Source organism: Lichenostomus cassidix, chromosome 1, assembly GCF_008360975.1.
Source record: "Lichenostomus cassidix isolate B80296 chromosome 1, HeHo_3.0, whole genome shotgun sequence".
Classification (NCBI taxonomy): domain Eukaryota; kingdom Metazoa; phylum Chordata; class Aves; order Passeriformes; family Meliphagidae; genus Lichenostomus; species Lichenostomus cassidix.
In genome coordinates this window covers 51371859-51392481 of record NC_139479.1, presented here as the reverse complement: position 1 = coordinate 51392481, position 20623 = coordinate 51371859, and the positions used below count along the sequence as shown (strand labels likewise).

Sequence of the window (20623 nt, the reverse complement as noted above, 5' to 3'; positions counted from 1 at the left end):
TTTAATGAATTAATGATCAGCTAAAGACTGGAATTGAAAATAATTGAAATGAATGGTCATTTTTCATAATGAAGAGATCTCCACAGAGACATCCATGAACAATCTGTGTGCTGGGTTTGTTGTTAATTATTTACCCAAGAAAAATGAGTATACAAAAATATTTTATTTAAATTATTAATGATAATCACATCTAACCTGATCATAGAGGCATAGGAAAGATCCCATGCTTCTGAATGAGTAATACATTTGAATGATAACAAAAGTTGATTAAATTCGGTGTTGGTAACAGCAGAATCAAGGAGACTGCGGAAGAATCACCACACAAGGGAAACAACAGGCTAAAGATTGGCTATTACCACATAGAAGAAAACTGGATTCATTGTGGACAATTTTATTATCTTAATAATTATAGTATAACACTCGATACTCTTTCCTTATGTTAATATATGCTAGCAGTTACTTACTAAGTCAGATGTTCAAATCTTTGATCTGGCAGTGAGTTTTTGCCTTTAACTTCTCAAAAAAGGTGACATGATAATAATTTAATCTTAACATTCTTTATTTTAGCATTCTCTTAATAAAAGCAATTATTTTCTTCGAAAATTATAATACAGGCACAGTTTCTTTTTGAGAGTTTTTAGTATTTTTATTCTCTGGGAATGGAAAATTCATCTGTTTGTGTATGTGTCTATATGTAATCCAGAATGCATAATATACCACCACGCTCATTGTATTGAAAAAAAATATTTCTTATAATCATCTCTTGAATCACATACCACAGATTTAAGATGATGCAGCACACACATCCTGGTGAGCATCTTATCCCTATTAGTAATTGGTAATGTCTCCAAAGTCTACACCTTCCTGATTTAAAATGGAGAGTCAATTTTATATAATTTTATCGAACCAGACCTTCTCAAAGCCCCCATTGAAAGTTGTATGCAATGAAATTAGAAAATAACCTGGTAAGAGAAAAACAAGTACATCAAGGCTGCATAAGGTTCCAGCAATCTGGGAAACTTGTGTCTCCACAGAAAATGCACAGTAGAGACTTTATGAATACTCTTAAAGAAGAAGACAATTCATCGTTGTCTGATTTAGTTGTGGTTAAAAATTGGTAGTGCAGTTCCTGCAGAGGCTATATTCTAACTCCTCAGTACAGTACAGTACATACTGCAGCCATTACATGGACTTAATAAGAAAGACTGACTTGAGTCATTTGCCATGACCACTAATTTTATTATGTTTGCAGTTTATAAAGTAGTATTTTCACAAGATTACGACAGCAATACAGCTCCAAGCTGTGGAACGAGAAGAAAAAAAAAGAGAAAAAAAGGTGAGAGAAAAGAAGAAGGAAAGATCATTTGAGAAGCTGTTTCCTTTATTCTGAATAAAACTCTCCTTCACATTAATGCTTGTCACAACTTGTGTAGTCAGTGACAAGGTGACCCATATTTGACAGTGCTGTAAACTACAGAGCAACTGGGGCATGGAAAGGAAGCAAAAAAATGACAGATCAAAACAAAATGCCCCTCATTTCAGTCCTTGAAGCTATTTCTGAGTTGAGGAAACACAAAAACATTGGACAGCCATCAATCCTACTATTTAGCCGAGAATTTATTAATATAGTACCACCAAATATAGCTTTAAGCAACCTACTCGTGGCAGGCAGAACATGGAATAAATGGACTACCCCATCCAGCTGTGATCAAATACTCTTGATCTCAGGCATGATTCTTTAAGTGGACTTTCTTAAACTCAGTTGTCATTCATGACTTTGCTTTCTACTTTTAGTGGGACCAATGAAGCCAAGCAAAATGGTATAGTCAGTCAGAATAAACTGAAAACTCAAATGTTTCTATTTAACTCCCACAATAAAACAGGGCTTGCAGACTTCTAATATGAAACGTATCACTCGTTTCCCCTTTACTTGCTTTCCTTTAAAATACTTACTGGAGGATAAAGCTTTTACCAATGCTTATTTCAAAATGCACTTTTCCTTGAGTGATGATGTTTTTAATTGACATGGGAAACATGCATTCTAAAAACACAAAGGCTTGCAAACATTTTATATGCTTCCCTGCTTGGTATTACTAAAGTAACCTTTTCCAAAGGTTATAACTAACCTTTTGATGGTATTTTTTGGTCAAAAAAATGAAGGTTGACATTGAAGCTAGTTCTTATAACATGAAATATTCACAATTACTTCAGTGCTTTTTTCTTTGTGCTAAAGAACCCCTTTCAAAACATTCTTATTCAGCAACTATCTTCTGCTATCTATTAAACTTTTATATCAGAGTTAAAGTTTTATAAGGTTTAAGGTCATAAAATATTAAGACAAGAGTTGAGCTTGTGATAATTTCTGTTTAAAAGACAGCAAGTGTATCTACCAGAAAGGAAAGAAATACTGATTTTATTGCATTGCTGCTTTACAGAGATGCTTTTCTGATACCTCTTTCTCATGCCATATTTATTTTTGGTAAATGCATAACAGAAAAAAAAAAAAGGAAAATAACCACTGAGATTCAATAAAATGAAATAGTTACAAACTTTCTTTCAAAACTTTCACCTAGTTTTTCTTGGCCAATCTCAAAATTTGATCAGGCACTGTTGGTCACTAGACATCAAAAGTATTTTAGTCGATACCAGTAGCAGAATTGTCAATAGCTATGGGGCTCTGTAAGGTTGGGTCTCAATCTGAATACATTCTGTTTGGATTCAGAAATGTGCATCCGGTATCTCTAAACAGTATCTCTGTATGAAATTCTTATATGCAGCTCTTAAGCACATTTAAAAATAATTCAAATAGATGGTTCAGCAGGTGGTTCAGCAATGTTAAAAAGTTGGGTTTTTTTTACTTTTCCATAGGGGAAAAATATGTGCCTTGAACTGATAATAACACTTTCAATTGCAAGAGTAACTTATCCTCTGAAATTTCCATTTTCTAGAAGTTTCTCTAATTTGTAGTATTTTCATTATAAAGTGGTTTATATAATTTTCTTTATCAGCACTGTGCAATTGTTTTTTTCTGTTTTTGAACCTTCTGAGTTACATTTTTGTCCTAATATCTTCTTTTATAGCATAGTAGTTGTAATTTGAAGTAATTCTATCTATATATGAATGACAGCAGCTAAAAATTATTCTTTACTTCAACCTTTTTAAAAGAGTACTTATTCTCTTTTCATTCATTTTTTTATTATTTTAGGTTAAGATGACGAGGCTTGGGCTGCCTTCCCAGAAATTTAAGCGCATTAGAAGAGTAAAATTCAGATTCTGGGTTGCCCCAGTGTATTCTTCATTGTTGTATTCATGGACAATCTTTATGGAAACAAAGAATGGGTAGTATAGAAACCTAAGCACTTCTTAAGCACAATCCAATCCATACTACTGTAGACATCTGATATATGTCAGCTGAACCATGGCTTAAAGTATATATTTCTCTCCATTTACTTGAGAATATAGAAAGATACACCAAAATGGGTAATCTAAATGTAAATGGCTAAAATGCATTGAGATACTCTACCTCAATAATGATCTCACTCAAGAACTGTGATCCTACTTCCCTTTCATCACAAAGATAGAGAACTCATCTTGCTCAGTGTATGCCACGTCTTCTTTGTTCAGACAAGCTATATTCAAATACTGAGTATATTATGTTGACTAGATGACTCCTGAACTGGATGTCTTTCTTTTAGATGAGTAAAATTAAATTGAACAAAGCTAATGTATCGCTGGAAAAACATGGCTGAAAGAGGCTGACTGCCTGCACTTTTAGCAAAGAAAATTTGGCAAAGAAGTTGTTAAATTATTTTTGACCTGATAATCCAGTACACAAAAGTAACAGTAAGAAAAGTTACAGTGGTCACAAGAGGCTTACTAAAAAGCTAGCTCTCTGGTTTGTATGCCATTTCTCCTAAATTTTCTAATTATACAACCTAAGCAATGCTGTTTTAATCTCAGAAATTAGTTTGCAATACAATCTGGAGATTTAAAATGAAATGCCATTTGAAAAGGTCATAAAGCAAGGACAACACACAGCATGTGACAAAAGGTTTAGCAGAAGAATAATACTGCTTTTTTTGCCCCTATTATTCTTTTAACAAAAATATTATTTCCTATATATAAGATCACTATGGCTCATTCCCTTTTGACACTACATCTTACTGAGTAGTTATCAGCAGTAATGGAAAATAAGACTGAAATATTATGCCAACGGTAAAGTATAAACTTTAATATAAGACTAATTTAGCATATTTCTTCAAAAGACATGGAATACTGCGAAGTTCATCCACCTAAAACTTATTACTGCTATTGAAATCCTTATCTGTTCTCTATTATGAAGCAAGTATATATAAATATAGGAGACTCTAAAACCCAAAAGATTACTGAAGTGAGACAACTACTTACAAGGAAGAAATAATGTGCTCAGAAAAAGTATGCAATTTAAAGATATTCATGTGGTGGCCAAATTGCCCAAAACAGGATCCGCAATCTCAGAATTAATAATAAAATATATTTTCCTTCTGTCATTAAACTTGCAATCATCACCTAAACCATTTGATGGGATTTTAATATTAGTAATTTTTCAAAGTTCTAACAATGCAGTCAGAACCTTGATGATTTCATGAATCAGAATGCAAAAAGTACTAAATAAAAAGTCCTTATCAACTCAATCCAACATAGTAATTTGAATAATTTAGTACTAGTTCTTGTCATACTCTTTAGGCTTTTTAGCTATCTAATTATGATACGCGAAAAAATTTTTTTAAATGAGACAGGCTTTTTATTTCATATAGGATGTTTCAGTAATTCTGAAAATCTGAATTATTAATTTTAAATCAATAAATGGTAGCAGTGGAATCAATCCCCACCATTTTTTTATAAAACAGTATTTTATCACAAAAATATTTCCATGGAAAATTCATGTTCATCCCTGCTTTGTGTACAGAAAAGGACCATCAGATCTTTTTTGACTGACCCTTCCACAGTGAATTGAATTAGAACAGAATAGATCAAATTGTACATGCAGGGATTATTTTTTCCTAGTTTCAACACATTATGGTTTCCATTAATTTTCAAAAAAACCTAAAGAAATTTGCTACGTGGACTCATTTAACGCAATCACTTCCTACATAGACTCATCAGACATTTTTATATGAATTAGCATGAGATAAAGCAAATCAGGGGTTGGGAAACAAAGGTTATGGGAAAAATACACATAAGCTTCCTAGATTTTCTGAACTATTGCACAGTGAAGACCGAGCATGCAACATGTTTACATAAACAGTCATTAGAAACACTTGGATACTTTATCTTTAAATGAGATCAGCATTAAATTGAGTTTTGATGTTCTTAAACTTGTCTACTGTACATGACACAAAGTTTGTTTGGTGCATTTTTTAGACATTTTTAGACAAAGTTCTGTTTCTCAAGAGAAAAATCTCTACAAAAGTGGACAGGGAGTAATTACAGCTGCTCCTTACTCTGATATGATGCTGAAATTCATTTTCTGACACAAAGATTTCCTGTTATGGTAATGGTAAGGAATCTTAGATAAATTAAATTTCACCTGCAGACAAAAGGGAACTGTATTTTTCTGAGCTCCAACAGAGTCTCCTCAATGTAGTGGGGTTTTTTAAAAATAAAAAAGTCAGTATTACTATTTTCATTGGGAAATTTTGGCATAAATAATGAAAAATATATATTTTTTAAAAATTAATGCAAATCAGCAAGGAAAATGAAACCAATCTACTTGTTATTTCAATATGCTCAAACATACAGACATAGAAGTTTCAATAAAGTGTTGTGGCCCTGACAGCAGTATTTGCAACAGATAATCAAAACATGACATTTGCACAGAGAGACAGCAGTACTTTCAGAAATTAGCATTTTTCTGGTTTTTCTACCTGTATCTGTATATGTACACAGAAACGTACAACTGTACAGACATTGAAATATGTAGACTCCTCACTTTACCATAAATTTAAAAAAAAGACATATTGACATTTTTCTGCTTCATTTAGGCCATAATCATACTTTCTTCAAACCTTGCGGCAGACAATGTTATCTGCATACACTAGAGAGAGAACCTATCATCTGCTCATAGCAGAATGCACAAACCATCTGTTGGACTGGCTTGGTTTTCTCAACTGCTGTTTTCATATGCTAACATAAAAAGCCAAACTAAGTAAAAAACCTGAAGAGTATTGAGCTCTTTCTACAGTATAGTAATCACGGGTGGCCCTGTTTTGTTGACTACACAAAAAGGCAAGAGAGAAAAACAAGCCCCAGAAGAGAGAAGTTATTTTACTTCACCTTGCTAAATAACATATGCCAAGACACGTCTCTCTTGTAATAGAACACTTAGATTGCGGGGGAAAAAAAAAAGAGAAAATGTGTTCTTTCCAAGTTTCATTTGAGATTAATTAATCCCGCTATTTTTTAGTTTTTTGTATTTTGAATTTTTTCACTGAGCTTTTCAAAATGTTCTCGTGTCCTGCACAAAGGAATTAATTTCAACAGCAGGCCAAAGATTTAAGAAACATCTGTATCATTTCTTAATCACCAAAATTTGGAAAGAAACCTTCCAATGAATTTCTCCTTCTGAAGTAAGCCTCTTATATTAGAGTTCATAAGACAAGGCACATTTCTTCCTTTCTTAATTACTCACTGCCTGGTTTTTGCTACATTCCCAGTCACCACTACAAAGGAAACAGGACACTTCAGAAAGAAATCCTCTTGATTAGACAACCATGTTTCATTCTCTGCATTACACTCTTAATGACGTGTACTCTTTTATTATGAGAGGATTAGGAGCCTTACACAAAAAGATCTTATTTCAACTCTCAGTTCTAGTAATGTTTGAAGCCTGTCATGAAAACAGTGCCACCTGAAGAGAAATCAACTTATCAACATACATGTTGGTGAGAGAGATGGCACTAGCAATTACTTAGTGCTATTAGAAAACTGTACAAAATTACTCTTTTTATTTTGTATCTAATTTACTATCTCGAAGAAATAAACTTCATTATATTTTCCACAGTTTTTTATAGATAATGTAATGAGAAATATGACATAGAGTGGCATAATTGGGGGGGTAACAGTGAAGCTTCTGCACAAAAAGAAGCAAAATAAATTTCACATAATTAAAGAGTTAGAATTTGATGAAGTAAACACACAAGTTTTCCTTATGTACTTAAACGTCTTTATTTTTGAGTACTGTGAGTAAATTTATTTTACTATGACATTTATTTGGTGGAGATTTAGGACTTTTTTGCCTTTAAGGACTCAGACTCAAATAGCTAGTTTCAGTTTATAAATTTGCCTGTGTAATTCAGTTATTTTTACTTCAGTGTTCTGTCTTAAACAAAAAAACAGACAAGCCAACAAACCCACAAAACAAAAAAAAACAAAAACAAAAAAACAAAAATCCCCACAAATAATAGTACTGGCATTTACTTTTAATTAGTACAATTTCTTTGAACACTAAGCTTCTTAAGATATGTGTCTGTGCATTATGTTAAATGTCTAACATGATGAGGACTCATTTTGGTTATGCATAGTCATGAGATTTGGCACACCACAGCACTTCAGCAGAGGAGCAATTCAGATGAAGTCATAAAATGTAAAGAGAGGATGTATTTAAATTCTAAAAGATATATTCAGTGTTTGTTGTAACACCAGCATGATAACAAAAATCTTCTCGTCCCCACACAAAAGGTTAGAATTTCTTTAATCTTTGTCAGCCTCTGCAGGCAACCTTTTCATAGAAAGATACTGACTGACAGTTTGTGAGAAATTATTGAATTTGCTTCTTTCTCCAAGGCAAAAAGACTGTCATGTCTAAACATGTCATGATTGATAGAAGTTTGTCTAGTTTATTATAATCTTATAATCCCAGATATCAGAGTCCACACCACTACCAGGAAATCTGTTTTGTATTTATAAAATAAAATAAAATTTCTTTCCTGTGATAATCTTTTCTTGGTACAACAGGTTTCCTAAAATGATAGTGATTTTTTTTTTTACCTGGAATTTCTTTAAACAACCCACACATTTCTAGATTGTCCTCGCCAATACAGCAGAGCTGAGCCTCTACCCAAACAGACCAGAGAACAGGAATTCTTTTTTTGCAGGCCATGTATCTGTTCATCTACTCCTATGATGAAATTTTAGTGGCAGTATGGAATAGTTGATTCATATTTTACTTGCTTTGTACTAAGTGCAATGCTTCTGCAGAATGCTATCTACACATTTGATCCTACTTGACTTCTCTGCTGATTATCGCTGACAGGATAGCAAGTTGCACTATTCCATATTCATTTTTTCTCAGGTCTTTTATTTTTTTCAAGATTATTGTGCATTTTAATTCTCTCCTGTAACATATGGGTGATACATTTAAGACTCTTTTGATTTTTATTTTTAAGAAGCATATGCTTTACTTCATTATTTAGTGCTTATTGACTAAAATGAAAGTACTCAGTGCAAAAGAAACATATGAAGGATTCCTACTGATACAACTACTGTTCCTAATTTTGCATGTCAAAGCTTTCCTCTTCAATTCCTTTTATAGCAGTTTTCATAAATTCCATTTACATCTCAGATGAACAGTGTACAAAAGCATTCACTTTAATCTAAATTTCTATCCTCTCAAAGGCTATTACTTTTTCAAACAGAAGTCATTAATCTTCTAAATTAAAATAACAGAGCCAAGATATGCAAAAACTTTAATTTGGGAGGATTAATCATCATCAAATATGTTGGTGAAGGCATTGTTATTAACAAACAATTATTAATTGAAGCTTTTGCTATTAAAAAAACTTGAGATGTGACAGTACTTTGAAGCCCTGATGTATATCAATAGATGACTAAATATATTTTTAAAAATTGTTTCCACTAACTGAAAATACTGAGTAGTTTATTCCAAATTGTTTACTTTCTCTCTTCCCTTCCTTCTCCTCTCTCCTTCTGTATTTTCAATCTCTCATCCCCTTTGGAGTTGCACTTACTATTGCTCCTTCGAAGGGGGCTTGGTATTTCGTTTCAGGTATTTTTGTCCAGAACTCAGATAATTGATATAAAAGGTGGGTTGTCTTTGTGGATAAGTTAATAGTAAAAATTATGACAAAACAACTGACAGAAGAGAACTCAACTTGCACAAATAAAGCCACCAGACATTATAAACAGAAGGTTTATATTTAACATGATTATAAATTATTATAGAATTATTATAGCATTATAAATCTCTGTAATATAAATAATTTTATGAAGCTAATTTTTGGACATTCATAAACTATCACAATTTGATTGTATGAATAAAAATATAGCAATGCATGTTAATATTAGCAGTGAATGGATGTACAATAATATTACAGATTCCAATTTATAAGTAGAGAAATAACAAGGAATAGGAGAAAAAAGTGGTGAACCAGATCAACCTGAAGGCTTGGACTGGTGGTTCACCTGACGGCTCCAGAACATAACAGGAACTTACATCTCCATAGGCAATCAGAAGTCTAAGAACTGAAAGCTGCGTATGTGAAGTGCCATATATTCCTGCAAATACAGATGCAGTGGTTTTAATCATACTTTCTCCATACTTGCTGAAGGAAAATAAAAAAACTTCTCTAAAAAAATGCTCTGAAAGAACCTATTCATCTCTAGAATATAAAATAATCTGGGAAACTATAGCTTCAACAAAATCACACAGCACAACAAAACTATGATTTAGGTATGCATCCTGTAGTTTTTTCTCCTTACACATTTCTGCACTATATTTATAGACATGGATCACTTACACCATTGAAGAATCTCTAGAAAGAATTAGGAGCCCAAATAGGATTCAATCCTCAGACTGTATTCGACAAAGACAGTGCATGTGATTATACCCATTCAGACTCAAGGATCTTTTGTGATTTTTCATTTGATTTGGTTTTGTTTTCCTCCATGAGTTTTGCACAAATCAAACTTACATACCAGTAAAAAGATACCAGGGTCAAAACAATGCTGCTTTTTCCATATGGTTAGAGTGGGAAGAAGGATGAAAACAGTTGACAGGAAAATACAAATGTTACAAAAGGCTGAATATTTTAATGTTGATGAAACATAGTAAAACAGAAAACTTGACTGATACAGTTAAGAAAAGAATGAATGGCAGATGATGCCTTCCATGAATTACACCCAGACACTTATTAAAGAATAAGAAAATCATTGCCTTAATAAATTCAGAAAATCAATCCAATGTGATAAAGGTTGTTGGTTTAGATTCAAGAAATAATGTTTAAGTTTTGAAAAAGACATTTCCTTCTTTCAAATACATTTTGAGATAAAGGCAAACACTAAAATATAAAATCTCTTATTTCCTATTTTACATAATCTTACACATTTTATTTTTAACATTCTGTTTTCGTATAAGTTGAAGTCCAAACTTTGGGACACACACCACATTGAACCAAGTCTTACTTCTCTCAGTGTATTTCATTGGCTTGTTTCTGAGAATTAAATAGTCATCCTTTATTTTCAATTTTATCTCATTAAGTAAATCCAATATTTTTCATGGGTCAAGTAGAACACATTAAATTCCCCATGAAGTAGTGAAAATGGAAATCAAGAGATAAGATGTGCCTGCATAAGTGAAAGAATGGATTCAGGATCCCAATTGGTAGGAAAGGTCTATGTGACACCCAAAATGGGGCAGGGAGATATGCAGCAAAGGACTAAAGAGAGAATTATTATTACAAATGTGGTGTGGAAAACCAGGCTACTCATGACAATCACCTCTGATGCCTTGAATATATATCTTTATTACTATAAAACTGTAAAGCTGGTCTAAACTTACAGTAATCCTCAGCATTGCTAGTAAAATATTCAAGACTTCAGATGGAAATAGGAGATATGGAAAGAACAATGTGATATAAACTTGAAGCATCTATTGAAATGTAATGGTAAATTTTAACATGAATTTTTAATTTATTATGCAGAAGAATGTTTTCACTTATCATTTTGTAATAAATTAAAAGAGTATTTTTAAAGTGCAAATGATGATAAAGTTTTAACCTGTTATTACAGTTAAAATTAACATTTTCAAAAGTTTTGAAATAAAAGATTTAAAATATTAATGGAAAAACATCTAAACACAATTATGACCATTAGTGTTACCAAAAAATCATATTTTAGTATTTTGCATCTGTGTTTGTCCTAAATTATTGGTAAGTTATAACTTTTTGAAATAAAAATTAAAAATTTTAAATGTTACTCAAATTAAATTTTTGGTAAAGTTAAGGTTTGGGCATTTGAGGGATTTTTTTTTTTTCATTATTATGAGGGATGATTACACACGTAACTTATCTTTCTGAGGAAGTTGCAGCAGTTCTCAGATTTTCACAGGATAAATTTCCTTTCTGAAACTTTTAATAACATCCAGTTCTTTCCTTAGTGTAAATAGTTTACGTTAGGTCATCAATTCTGAATTGTAAAAAATTGTATAATTTTCATAAATTTGTATACTAGGAAATTCTGCCAAAGCATCATAGTGTAATATTTAAGGAGCAGTTTTCACCTAGAAAATGCAAGCTTGAGATATAAAAAGAAAGTGCAAACTCTCAACCGGGTATTAAAAAAAATGTGTCACATGAATCAGAAGTAGCTGCTAGAAAGCAACGATCATGTGTTAAGAGTATATTTATCTGTATGTATCAACACCATTCTTATGAATTTAACAAACTCTAACAACATGCTCTAATTTTTTTTTCCATGTACAATATTTAAGTGAACTTCACTACTCACAAAAATATTATAAAGGAATCAACTCTAATTTATTTATTAATAACTCTATAAATTATATACATATATTCACTTTTAATATTTCTTATTATGTTTCTATAAAGAGAAAAATGCAGATGATAGATGTTTATTTGTGTACATACAGACTTATATATGTCCCTACTATTATTATTCCAGAAATGGTTTTATTGAGGAAAGAAAAACTATATTTATGCCAATAGTATTTCTGCAGATTTATCTATAAAGATCCATCATCAATTGGATTTTCCAGATGGCTATTCTACTCTGCACTTGCTTTCACTTTCACCATGAAAAGGTTGCAAACCATTTCCTTTCTGTAATCTCTATGATGTTAACCTTAAGAGGTCCATAGTTTTAGGAGGCATTTTACTGATTTAGTCACTCCCTGTGCAACTGATATTTTCACCACCAAATCTTTTCTTAACATTGATTTTTTTTAAATATTCCTTCAAAACAGTGCAAGTATTTCTGAAAATAAGTCCAGAGGAAAAAAAAATTGATGGTTTTGTCTATGTTGAAAGTACATGGGTATCAACAAGCAAAAAACCTGTCAAGTCCTGGCTTCTAGTGTGTTTAATTGGCTCAGGTTTTCTAGCAGCATCCATACTTTTACTGGGATGAGTGACATGCTTTTTACTAACACTATGAAAATATAATAGATTCAATTAATTCTATCCTTTTATTCTATCTTTTTAAAACAGTTTGAATTTGCAATGTAGACTTCAAATGGTGTTCTTTTTATCAAATTTAATTGAACATTAAACATTTAAATTGAAAATTTGAACCTGAACTAGCCTCTTTAGACTACTGTTACATTCAATGAAGAGAAATAGATACATCTGAAAGATAATTCACCTTATTCAAAAATGTGCATCTAAGAAAGACATGAGATGAGAGAAGATAAATCCCCATCATGGACTGAATGAGTTACTCAAACTAAAGTGTCTTGCTGGCCCATTAAACATAGCAAATAGAACTATCTTACTTGGCAGCAAACGATGAAACAAGTCAGAAAACAAAGTAAAATGGGGAGCTGAGATAAAAAACAAAGGAATGGGAATTCTATTAGGATTTTATTAAAACTGACAAAGGAGATAAGGGATAATTTAAATGATACTGAAATTATACTGAAAAAGAATGAGAGGTCCAAGAAACTCTTAATGAACTAGGGGAAATTTGACTTTACTTTTGAAAGTATCTAGGACAAGATGTCGCTGTTGAGCAGCTAGCAGAGTAATGAAGGCACCAGTTCTCAGTGGCAAGAAGGAATGACCTTTATTGTTTTGATTTCATCATATATATAGAGTATTCAAAAGTCACCCAGATTGGTCAGTCAGAAGCCTTCCCCTAGGCCTGACTGGCCAGGCCTGCACCGTCCAAGTACTGGGACACTGTTCCAATAACATCCAAACTTTATTTATAAAACACAAGAAAATTCTCATGGGAAAAACCTGTGCTAGCCACAACAAGATACAGGAAAGACTGGACAGTAAGTAACCTGGTAACGAGGCAGATGGTAAGAGAAGTTGGTAAAACCAAGTAATGCTTTCTGGGTAAGAAACCCAGGGTTTGAAAAAGGCAGTTGGGAATCCTTTGAGACTGTGGAAAGGAGGAAAAAAAGCTGGAATAAGGCCCAGAAAGAGAACACGCATTCAATACAAAAAGAATGTAAAGAGGATGTAACAAAAGAAAGTAAGTTTGGGACCACCAAGAAGAAAGTTATATGAATCTTGGCTTGTCACTAGAATCCCAAATGCAGCAGAAGGCTCTGAAGATTTGCCATTTCTTCAGACATTGAATTCCTCAATCTTTCTTCAGAGAGAGTATACACAGTCACCATTGTAATTACTCACATAAAAATTATTCTATCAATTCAAGTAGCACTGGGATAGACAGTGAACCTTCAAGTTTCAGTCCTGCATTCAAGTGGTGAACAAAAGAAATGACAGCACACAAAGTTACTTGTGTATTCTGCTTCTTTTATTAATAACCAAACCAAACCAACAAACAAACAGCCAAGCTTTAGAAATGCTGTTCCTTAAAACAGCAAAGCCAGACTTTAAAGTTAGACCTAGATTTTCCTTGTAACTTATTTAATTCCATCCACATACATACAGTCTTCAGCTATGTGATCTTACACTATTTTTATCACCTGATTCTTCTGTATCCCATGAACAGAGCATAGATGCTCTGGGAATGAATAAAAGCTTTGGAAGAGGAAGGTCTGTGACCTGTGCTGTGTAGGAACCCTGACTCTTTTGTTGTGAAAGTTAAAAATATAAATATAAAAGCATACAAGTTATATAACCAGTTTTAGAAGTTTCATAATCAAGTTGAAAAACTGGCTCATGATAAAAACAAATGGACTATTCTCTTCTGATTCCATAACCTAGAAATGCAGAATTGTGTGACCTATACTCCACCCTGAGCATTAAATTACCTTCTCAACAAAGCAGTCTTTATGAGGTAGTATGATAACATAAGCAGCTATTAATTTGACTTCTTTAGTACCTAATTTTAGGATCTGATTATCACAGCAGAAGCTAAGTTTCAAACGTGGATAGCACCTCAGAAAGGCCACAGCTATCTATGATCAGCTGCGAAAATACTTGAAGTTGTGAGAGCTCACAGAATAGACTAAGAAGATCTAGGAAAGTGTCTCGATTTCCCACTTTTTGTAAGTTCAGGTACTGAGAAGAAAGCTGTGAATGGGAAACGCCATTTACTTTGAAACCAGAGGCCAGAATCCCCTCTTGAGACCAGATACATAAACAACAGTACATCAAGTACCTATGTAGCAAATTTTTATTACTATTTTACCTACATTATATAAAATGCTCAAAATATTTTCTCATTAAATTAAAAAGCTTCATGGAGAATGTTGCTCATCCTGACAGGTTTCAAATTTATAACTTTCTATAGCAGCATGCCAACCACAAGGCTGTAGGTTGCTAGGAGAAAAGGAAGAAGACTTGAAAGTGGGAGAGACTAATGGGCAAAAGCATCAAAATGCAGGATGATTTGTGGGCTCAGAACAGAAAAATACAAAAGAAATGGTTATTCAAAAGCTTTGATCCTATAGTTTGATCATACACATTTTTATACTCCTAATTCTGCACTGATCATAATAATTTAATTTAAATAAATAGTTTTGATCACAGAAACTTGCAAACTACATTTCTCAGTTAATGTTTGAATTAGAAAATCATTCTCTCACTTATTTACCTTTTGGATTCCCATTGGTACTGCATTTTTTTACTTCCCATTGACAAACTTGACAGAAACAGAGTAAAATGATTTCCTCATAATTTTTCTAGAGATGCAAGATTTGAGCTTGAAACTCTGCTATCTGGGGAAGGCACAGTACTCAGTCCTTTTACTTCATGCTCTACAGTACACTATTAGGCAGTATCTAATGGTGGGAGGATTTGCCATCCTCTTTCAGAAGCTGTATTTTCAAATTCTTCTATGTTTTATGAAAGACTTGTGCATTGACAGTTGTGCATTGACAGTGCTTGGTTTACGTGGGTTAGGCATATCTGGCATATCCTTCTTGGAACTGTCTTTTAAACAAAATGTTAATTGAATCCCATGTTCTCCATTCCACTTGCACACAACCAGAGGAGTCTGGGACTGTTTTACAGATGGGCTCATCATTTATGGGTGCAGCTGAGAACAGAGGAAGTAGTGGGAGAAAAGTGCTACATGCTCTGAGATCAACCAATTCAATGTTTTCTGAGCTTTTTTATTTTGCTTTCTGGTTTACCCCTGCATTATAAAATAGGGCTGTTATAAAAATAAACCTGTTACTAGTTTGTGAGGCATATACTGAGTGTAGTAATGAACAGTGCTGAGTGCTCATGAGGAACTACATCTTCACAGGATTTGAACAGTGTAAGGCAAGCAAAACATGCTACCATCCACTGAGAAAGGAGGGATTAAACCACAGACTCTTTGCTTATTAAGTGAATCCCATTCATGCTGAGGATTGATCAACATTCCACCTGAAAAGAGCATCGTGATCGAGAAAAATCTCCATTATAAACTGAGAGGAACTGGAGGATAGATCACAAATCTTTACACTGGCATTTTCCAAGCATGCTGTGGCTAATTTGTAAATCTTAATTATAAATTCATTTCATAGATTTTTTTTCCTAACAGTTCTGTCTTAGGAAATGAAGATCAAAAAAACTCTTTAAATATCCACTGCATCTATTGACAATTTTGTCATGCCAGCTCTAAACCAATTTGATATGCATGTTTCCAAGCAATTTCAAGCAATCAGACGGTGTTCTAAAACTAATTGTTAACTGTAAAACATTTTTTTTTCTTTTTACAGATACAATATGGAAAAGAGAACAATTAGGTAAGTACTTTATAACATGTCCTCTCTTACCCTTCAGTCTTCTCTATGCTAGGAGGACTATCCACATAGCCTTACTTATGCATAGATGTACTGGAAAATTGACATGACAGGATGTTCTTTAGAAACACTCAAAAAAACCCCAAATCAGTACAGTAGAATGTACTTCTTATTACACAACCATAATCTCTCATTAAATAAATCCCTCCATATCTAATAGAACAATAAAATTAAAATTAAGAATTCAACATCAACCAGTGTAGTGTTTAGCTTAGGCGTAGAAACAGTAACTAAAACCCCACTGAAAAACAAACCCAGCAGAGCTGAAAAAGGATACCAGTAAAAAATCCATGTGTCAAGCTGAGGAGACCAACCAGGAAAATATAATAAAAACAAACAAACAAACAAACAGAAAGTCAAAAAACCCAAACAAGAACCCAACCAAAACTCTTTTGGAGATGCAAGAATCCCAAGCAGACACTAAAAATAATTAAAAAAAAATAATAAACAAAAGAAGTAATTTTCACTTGTACATACATGTCAATAGCAGAAATAACAAAAAAAATATAAATCCCAAGCAGAGAACAAAAGCTAACTTGTCAAACTGCTTGTGTTATGTCCTACCGGTGGGTTCCAGGCTAATACTGCCCAGAGACCTCCTGTTCACAACATTTGAAATAATGACAACACAGCCTATACTGCAACATTATGAAATATTGAATTCTCACCATTTTCACATAAATAAAAATTGTTTTCCAAACAGTCCTCAAATATTAAAGCAGATGTTAAATATGTGCAGGACTAAATACTGTGGAAATTCAGGAGTTACCACTTTCTGTACCAAAAACCCAGGTGTATGCCTAAAGGCTTGGTAGAATTCCAACATATTGATCTGTTCATGTATTTGACAGTTTCTGCCTTTCTGGACTGAAGAGTAGTTTACATATCCTACAGTCACAATGAAATAAAGAAGTTGGCACCATTGATAAAAAGACTTATCTCTGCAGAATGAGTGAGACATAACCTTCCAGGGCATTAGAAGATTGTTGGATTACAGAACTTTCAGGCATTGCCAGGAACTGCCATTTTTGCAGCACTTGACCACCTCTTGCCATAACATACAAAGTTCATAGCGGTAAATGAAAGGTTCTCTGATGAGAAAGAGAAAGGCAAGTTTTAGACTCTAAAACTATTTTAAACATTTTCATACCTCGAAAGGTGGCATTTTCATTATAATAAAATCATCTCTCCTGACGCAGTTATTTTAAATCTGAACAAATCTGAGCTTATTCTTTCAACAGGACTATGAGCTACTGATCACTAGATGTGCTGTTTCAGTAGCAATGAATGAAGAACTTGAAACAAATGGATTATAACAGCCAGGAGAAACAGGAGCAATAATCAGATACATGATGTCACAGAGTACATCCATTCTAGCAAGTCCACTCTTACATACAAATCAACTGGTGCCATTAAAACTCAGAAAGTTTCCGTTACTATGCAGATCTCTACAGATTCTCAGATCAGTGACACACCTAAATAAAAAGTTTATAGAATGGAAGTATATTTGTACTAGTTTTTAACTCTCCCATTTCCTCTTCAAAAACCTTGAAGAGATAATGTTAGGGTTGGGGGTTTACCTATCTTTATAAGGTATCTGACAACAATTTGAATTGAATCCTAGGATAAGCAGCTTCTTGTTGGTCAGAACAATTTCCAATAGTCATAAAAACTTCTGTATTGCTTTTTATTTAAAAAAGTCCCTAAGTCACTTATCAGCTATTCCACATGTTTAAATTATGTAGCTCCTACAAAATGAACTCTGCTAACTTACTAAACAAAAAGAGATTCAAGGAGTAAATATATGCTTTAGGGCTCTCTGAAAAGGTGTAACATACTCAAAGTTATACTCACATATGTTTATCTACAGTCGTATTAACCCAAACATATGCACAGTTCTGTCTCTTCATCTAATAAAATATTAAATACTCTATGCTTTACTTTCAACGTGAAAGAAATAATTTCTTTCACTTCTGTTTAGAAACAGAACTGTACATTTCTCTCCATAGGGGAAAAAAAAAAAGACAAAGGAAACGAAAATGAAGTAATCTTAACCATGGGGAGGCAGGGGCAAGCAGAGTTAAATCAATGAATCATTTTACCCTGAGGACTATCCATATCAGAGTTTTTTTTCTGAAAGCTCTATGCTAGCTACATTTCCTTCTAAAAATGATTTTAATTTCTTTTTCAGCTGGGGACGAGGAGGGTAGGAATTGAGAAAGAAAAGCAATTCAACATTAACGGATATATATGAAACACAAGAATCTGGATATGTCTTGCCTGTTCTTACATCTTCTCAGGTGTCACACGGGTTGATGAATTCTAAAATTCTTGTATTCTTATTTTTCTCTGAGGTACGCTGTAACACGGTTTCGTCACCGAGTTTCAGGAAAGCGGACGCTTTTGCTTTTGAGCTTTCACCTGTCATCCCACCAGCCAGAACAACATCACCTCCCGCTAGCGTTTTAATAAACTTCTGAGAAAGTTGGGTAGCGACGATCCCCAGCTCGGAGCGCCGGCTTTGAAAGGCGCCCGTTCTCGGGCCAGCCCCGCGGGCAGGGCAGCCCAGGAGCGGGGCGGAGGTGGGGACAAGGACAGGTCAGGAATAGGGACAGGTCAGGGGCAGGGACAAGGACAGGCCAGGGGCAGGCCAGGGGCAGGGGCAGGCCAGGGGCAGCATCTCTTGTCCGCGACACCTAGACCAGGAGGCTGGCCGGTCTCTCCCGGGACTCTTGGGCAGCCCCCCAGCCGCCCTTCCCTCCGCCTCCATACCCTGCCCGTTCAAACGGAGCAATCCTCCCGCCGCCAGACCGTCACCCTCCCGCAACAATGCCGACACAGGGGCCAGGCTGCGCCCCCACCCCGCCACTGCCGCCCGGGGCTGCAAGCCCTGCGATGACCCCGCGGAGCCGACCGCGCAGGTGGCGCCGGAGCGGCCGCGCTCCCTACCTGTGCCCGCCTCCGTCACCTGTTGCCCGGCTGCCTCCATCGGCGCAGCCCCCCGGCGCCTCCTCCCGCTCCGGCGGCGCCAGGGGCTTCTCGGGCTCGCGGGCCACCTCCATCCCGCCGGGCACCGCCTCCTCCTCCTCCTCCTCCAGGGACTCCACGTAGAAGATGGTGCGGGGTGGCGGTGGTCCCGGGCCGTGCCCCGTGGCTGGCCGGCCGCCGGCGGGCAGCAGCGTCCCGTTGAGCGGGCTGGCCGTGGTGGCCGCCGAGGAGGAGGCGGAGGAGGCGGATTTCTTCCAGAACACGCCGTTGCCTCTCTCCTGGCTCTTCAGCAGGCGGCTCTGGCTCGGTCCCCAGTGCTCGAAGCTGCTGTCGGGCGGCAGGCAGCCTCCCCCCGCCGGGCCGCCCGCCGGCGAGGGGTGGCTGAACAGTTTCCAGCGGAGGCGCAGGATGTGCTTCACGTCGAAGTCTTTCCTGCCGGAGCCGGACATGGTGCCGCGGCGGGCGGGGGACGGGCGCGGGCTGAGGCGGGACTCACGGCGGCCAGGCAGGGCCAGGCGGCGGCGGTGGCGGCGGCAGTGCGGGGCGGCCCCGCTCCAGCAGCAGCGGCGGCGGCGGAGGGTCCTCCGGGCAGCGGTGGGCTTGTAGGGCGAGGGGAGGCAGCCACCGCACGGAGAGAGATGCGCGCACACACCAGTGCGGAGAGAGAGAGAGGATGGATGGAGCGATGCACACAGCCAAGAGGAGATAGAGACACCCAGCAGGAAAGGGAGAAAGAGGGAGAGATGCCCAGAGCTGACGAGAATTGCACGGTGATCAGTGGAAAGGGGAGGAGAGAGAGGCAGAAATGAGAGACACCTCTCAGAGGAGACGGACACTTGCGAGAGAAGAGCGGTGAGCGAGGCTGCGACGACTCGCTAATCTGATTAACGGGGCAGCGAGATACAGCCCGGAGAGGAGCGGCGGCGACGGCGGCAGCAGCAGCCACGGCGGGAGGCAGGTGGCACTTCCTCAGTCTTTTAGAGCTCCGTGACCAAGTGCAGACAGGGAGGAAAAAGTCACCTGGAAGCCTCTCTCCACCTCCCGCCTTCCCATCCCGTTTCCCTGGGGAGTCCCATGCCCGCCGTTATTTGGGATGGCAAAGCCTGAGAGCTGGCACAGAAGGAAATCGGGGCTCCTTTATATGCACTGTACGTAGGAGGGGAAGAAAAAAAAATCCCGCCCGTGAGGCTGTCAAGGTCCTCAGTATACAATTTTCTGTCTATCTCGCTGCCTCTCACCAAGCCGCCCCCTCCCTTGCATGTGACGCAGATGTGCTCTGGGGCCGTCAGTGTGCAGAGACAGAGGGAAAAAGAAATGCTTCCAGTTTCCTCGTGCAAGTAAGTCGGCAGGTCACTCACTGCCCCTGACAGCCTCCTCCTCTTCTCTCTCCAGTGCAGGTCTCCTCACCTT

The 20623-nt window shown here is 36.3% G+C and overlaps 1 protein-coding gene across 1 annotated transcript in view; it reads right to left on the bottom strand.

The window, feature by feature from the left end:
• KLHL1 (kelch like family member 1) overlaps positions 1-19662 on the bottom strand; it is a 192374-nt gene extending 172712 nt beyond the window's left edge. Inside the window, exon 1 of the mRNA XM_085058588.1 lies at positions 19175-19662. Within this exon, the coding sequence (XP_084914714.1) occupies positions 19175-19662 (488 nt within the window). The remainder of the gene's footprint in view (positions 1-19174) is intronic.
• Positions 19663-20623: the final 961 nt, after the last annotated feature.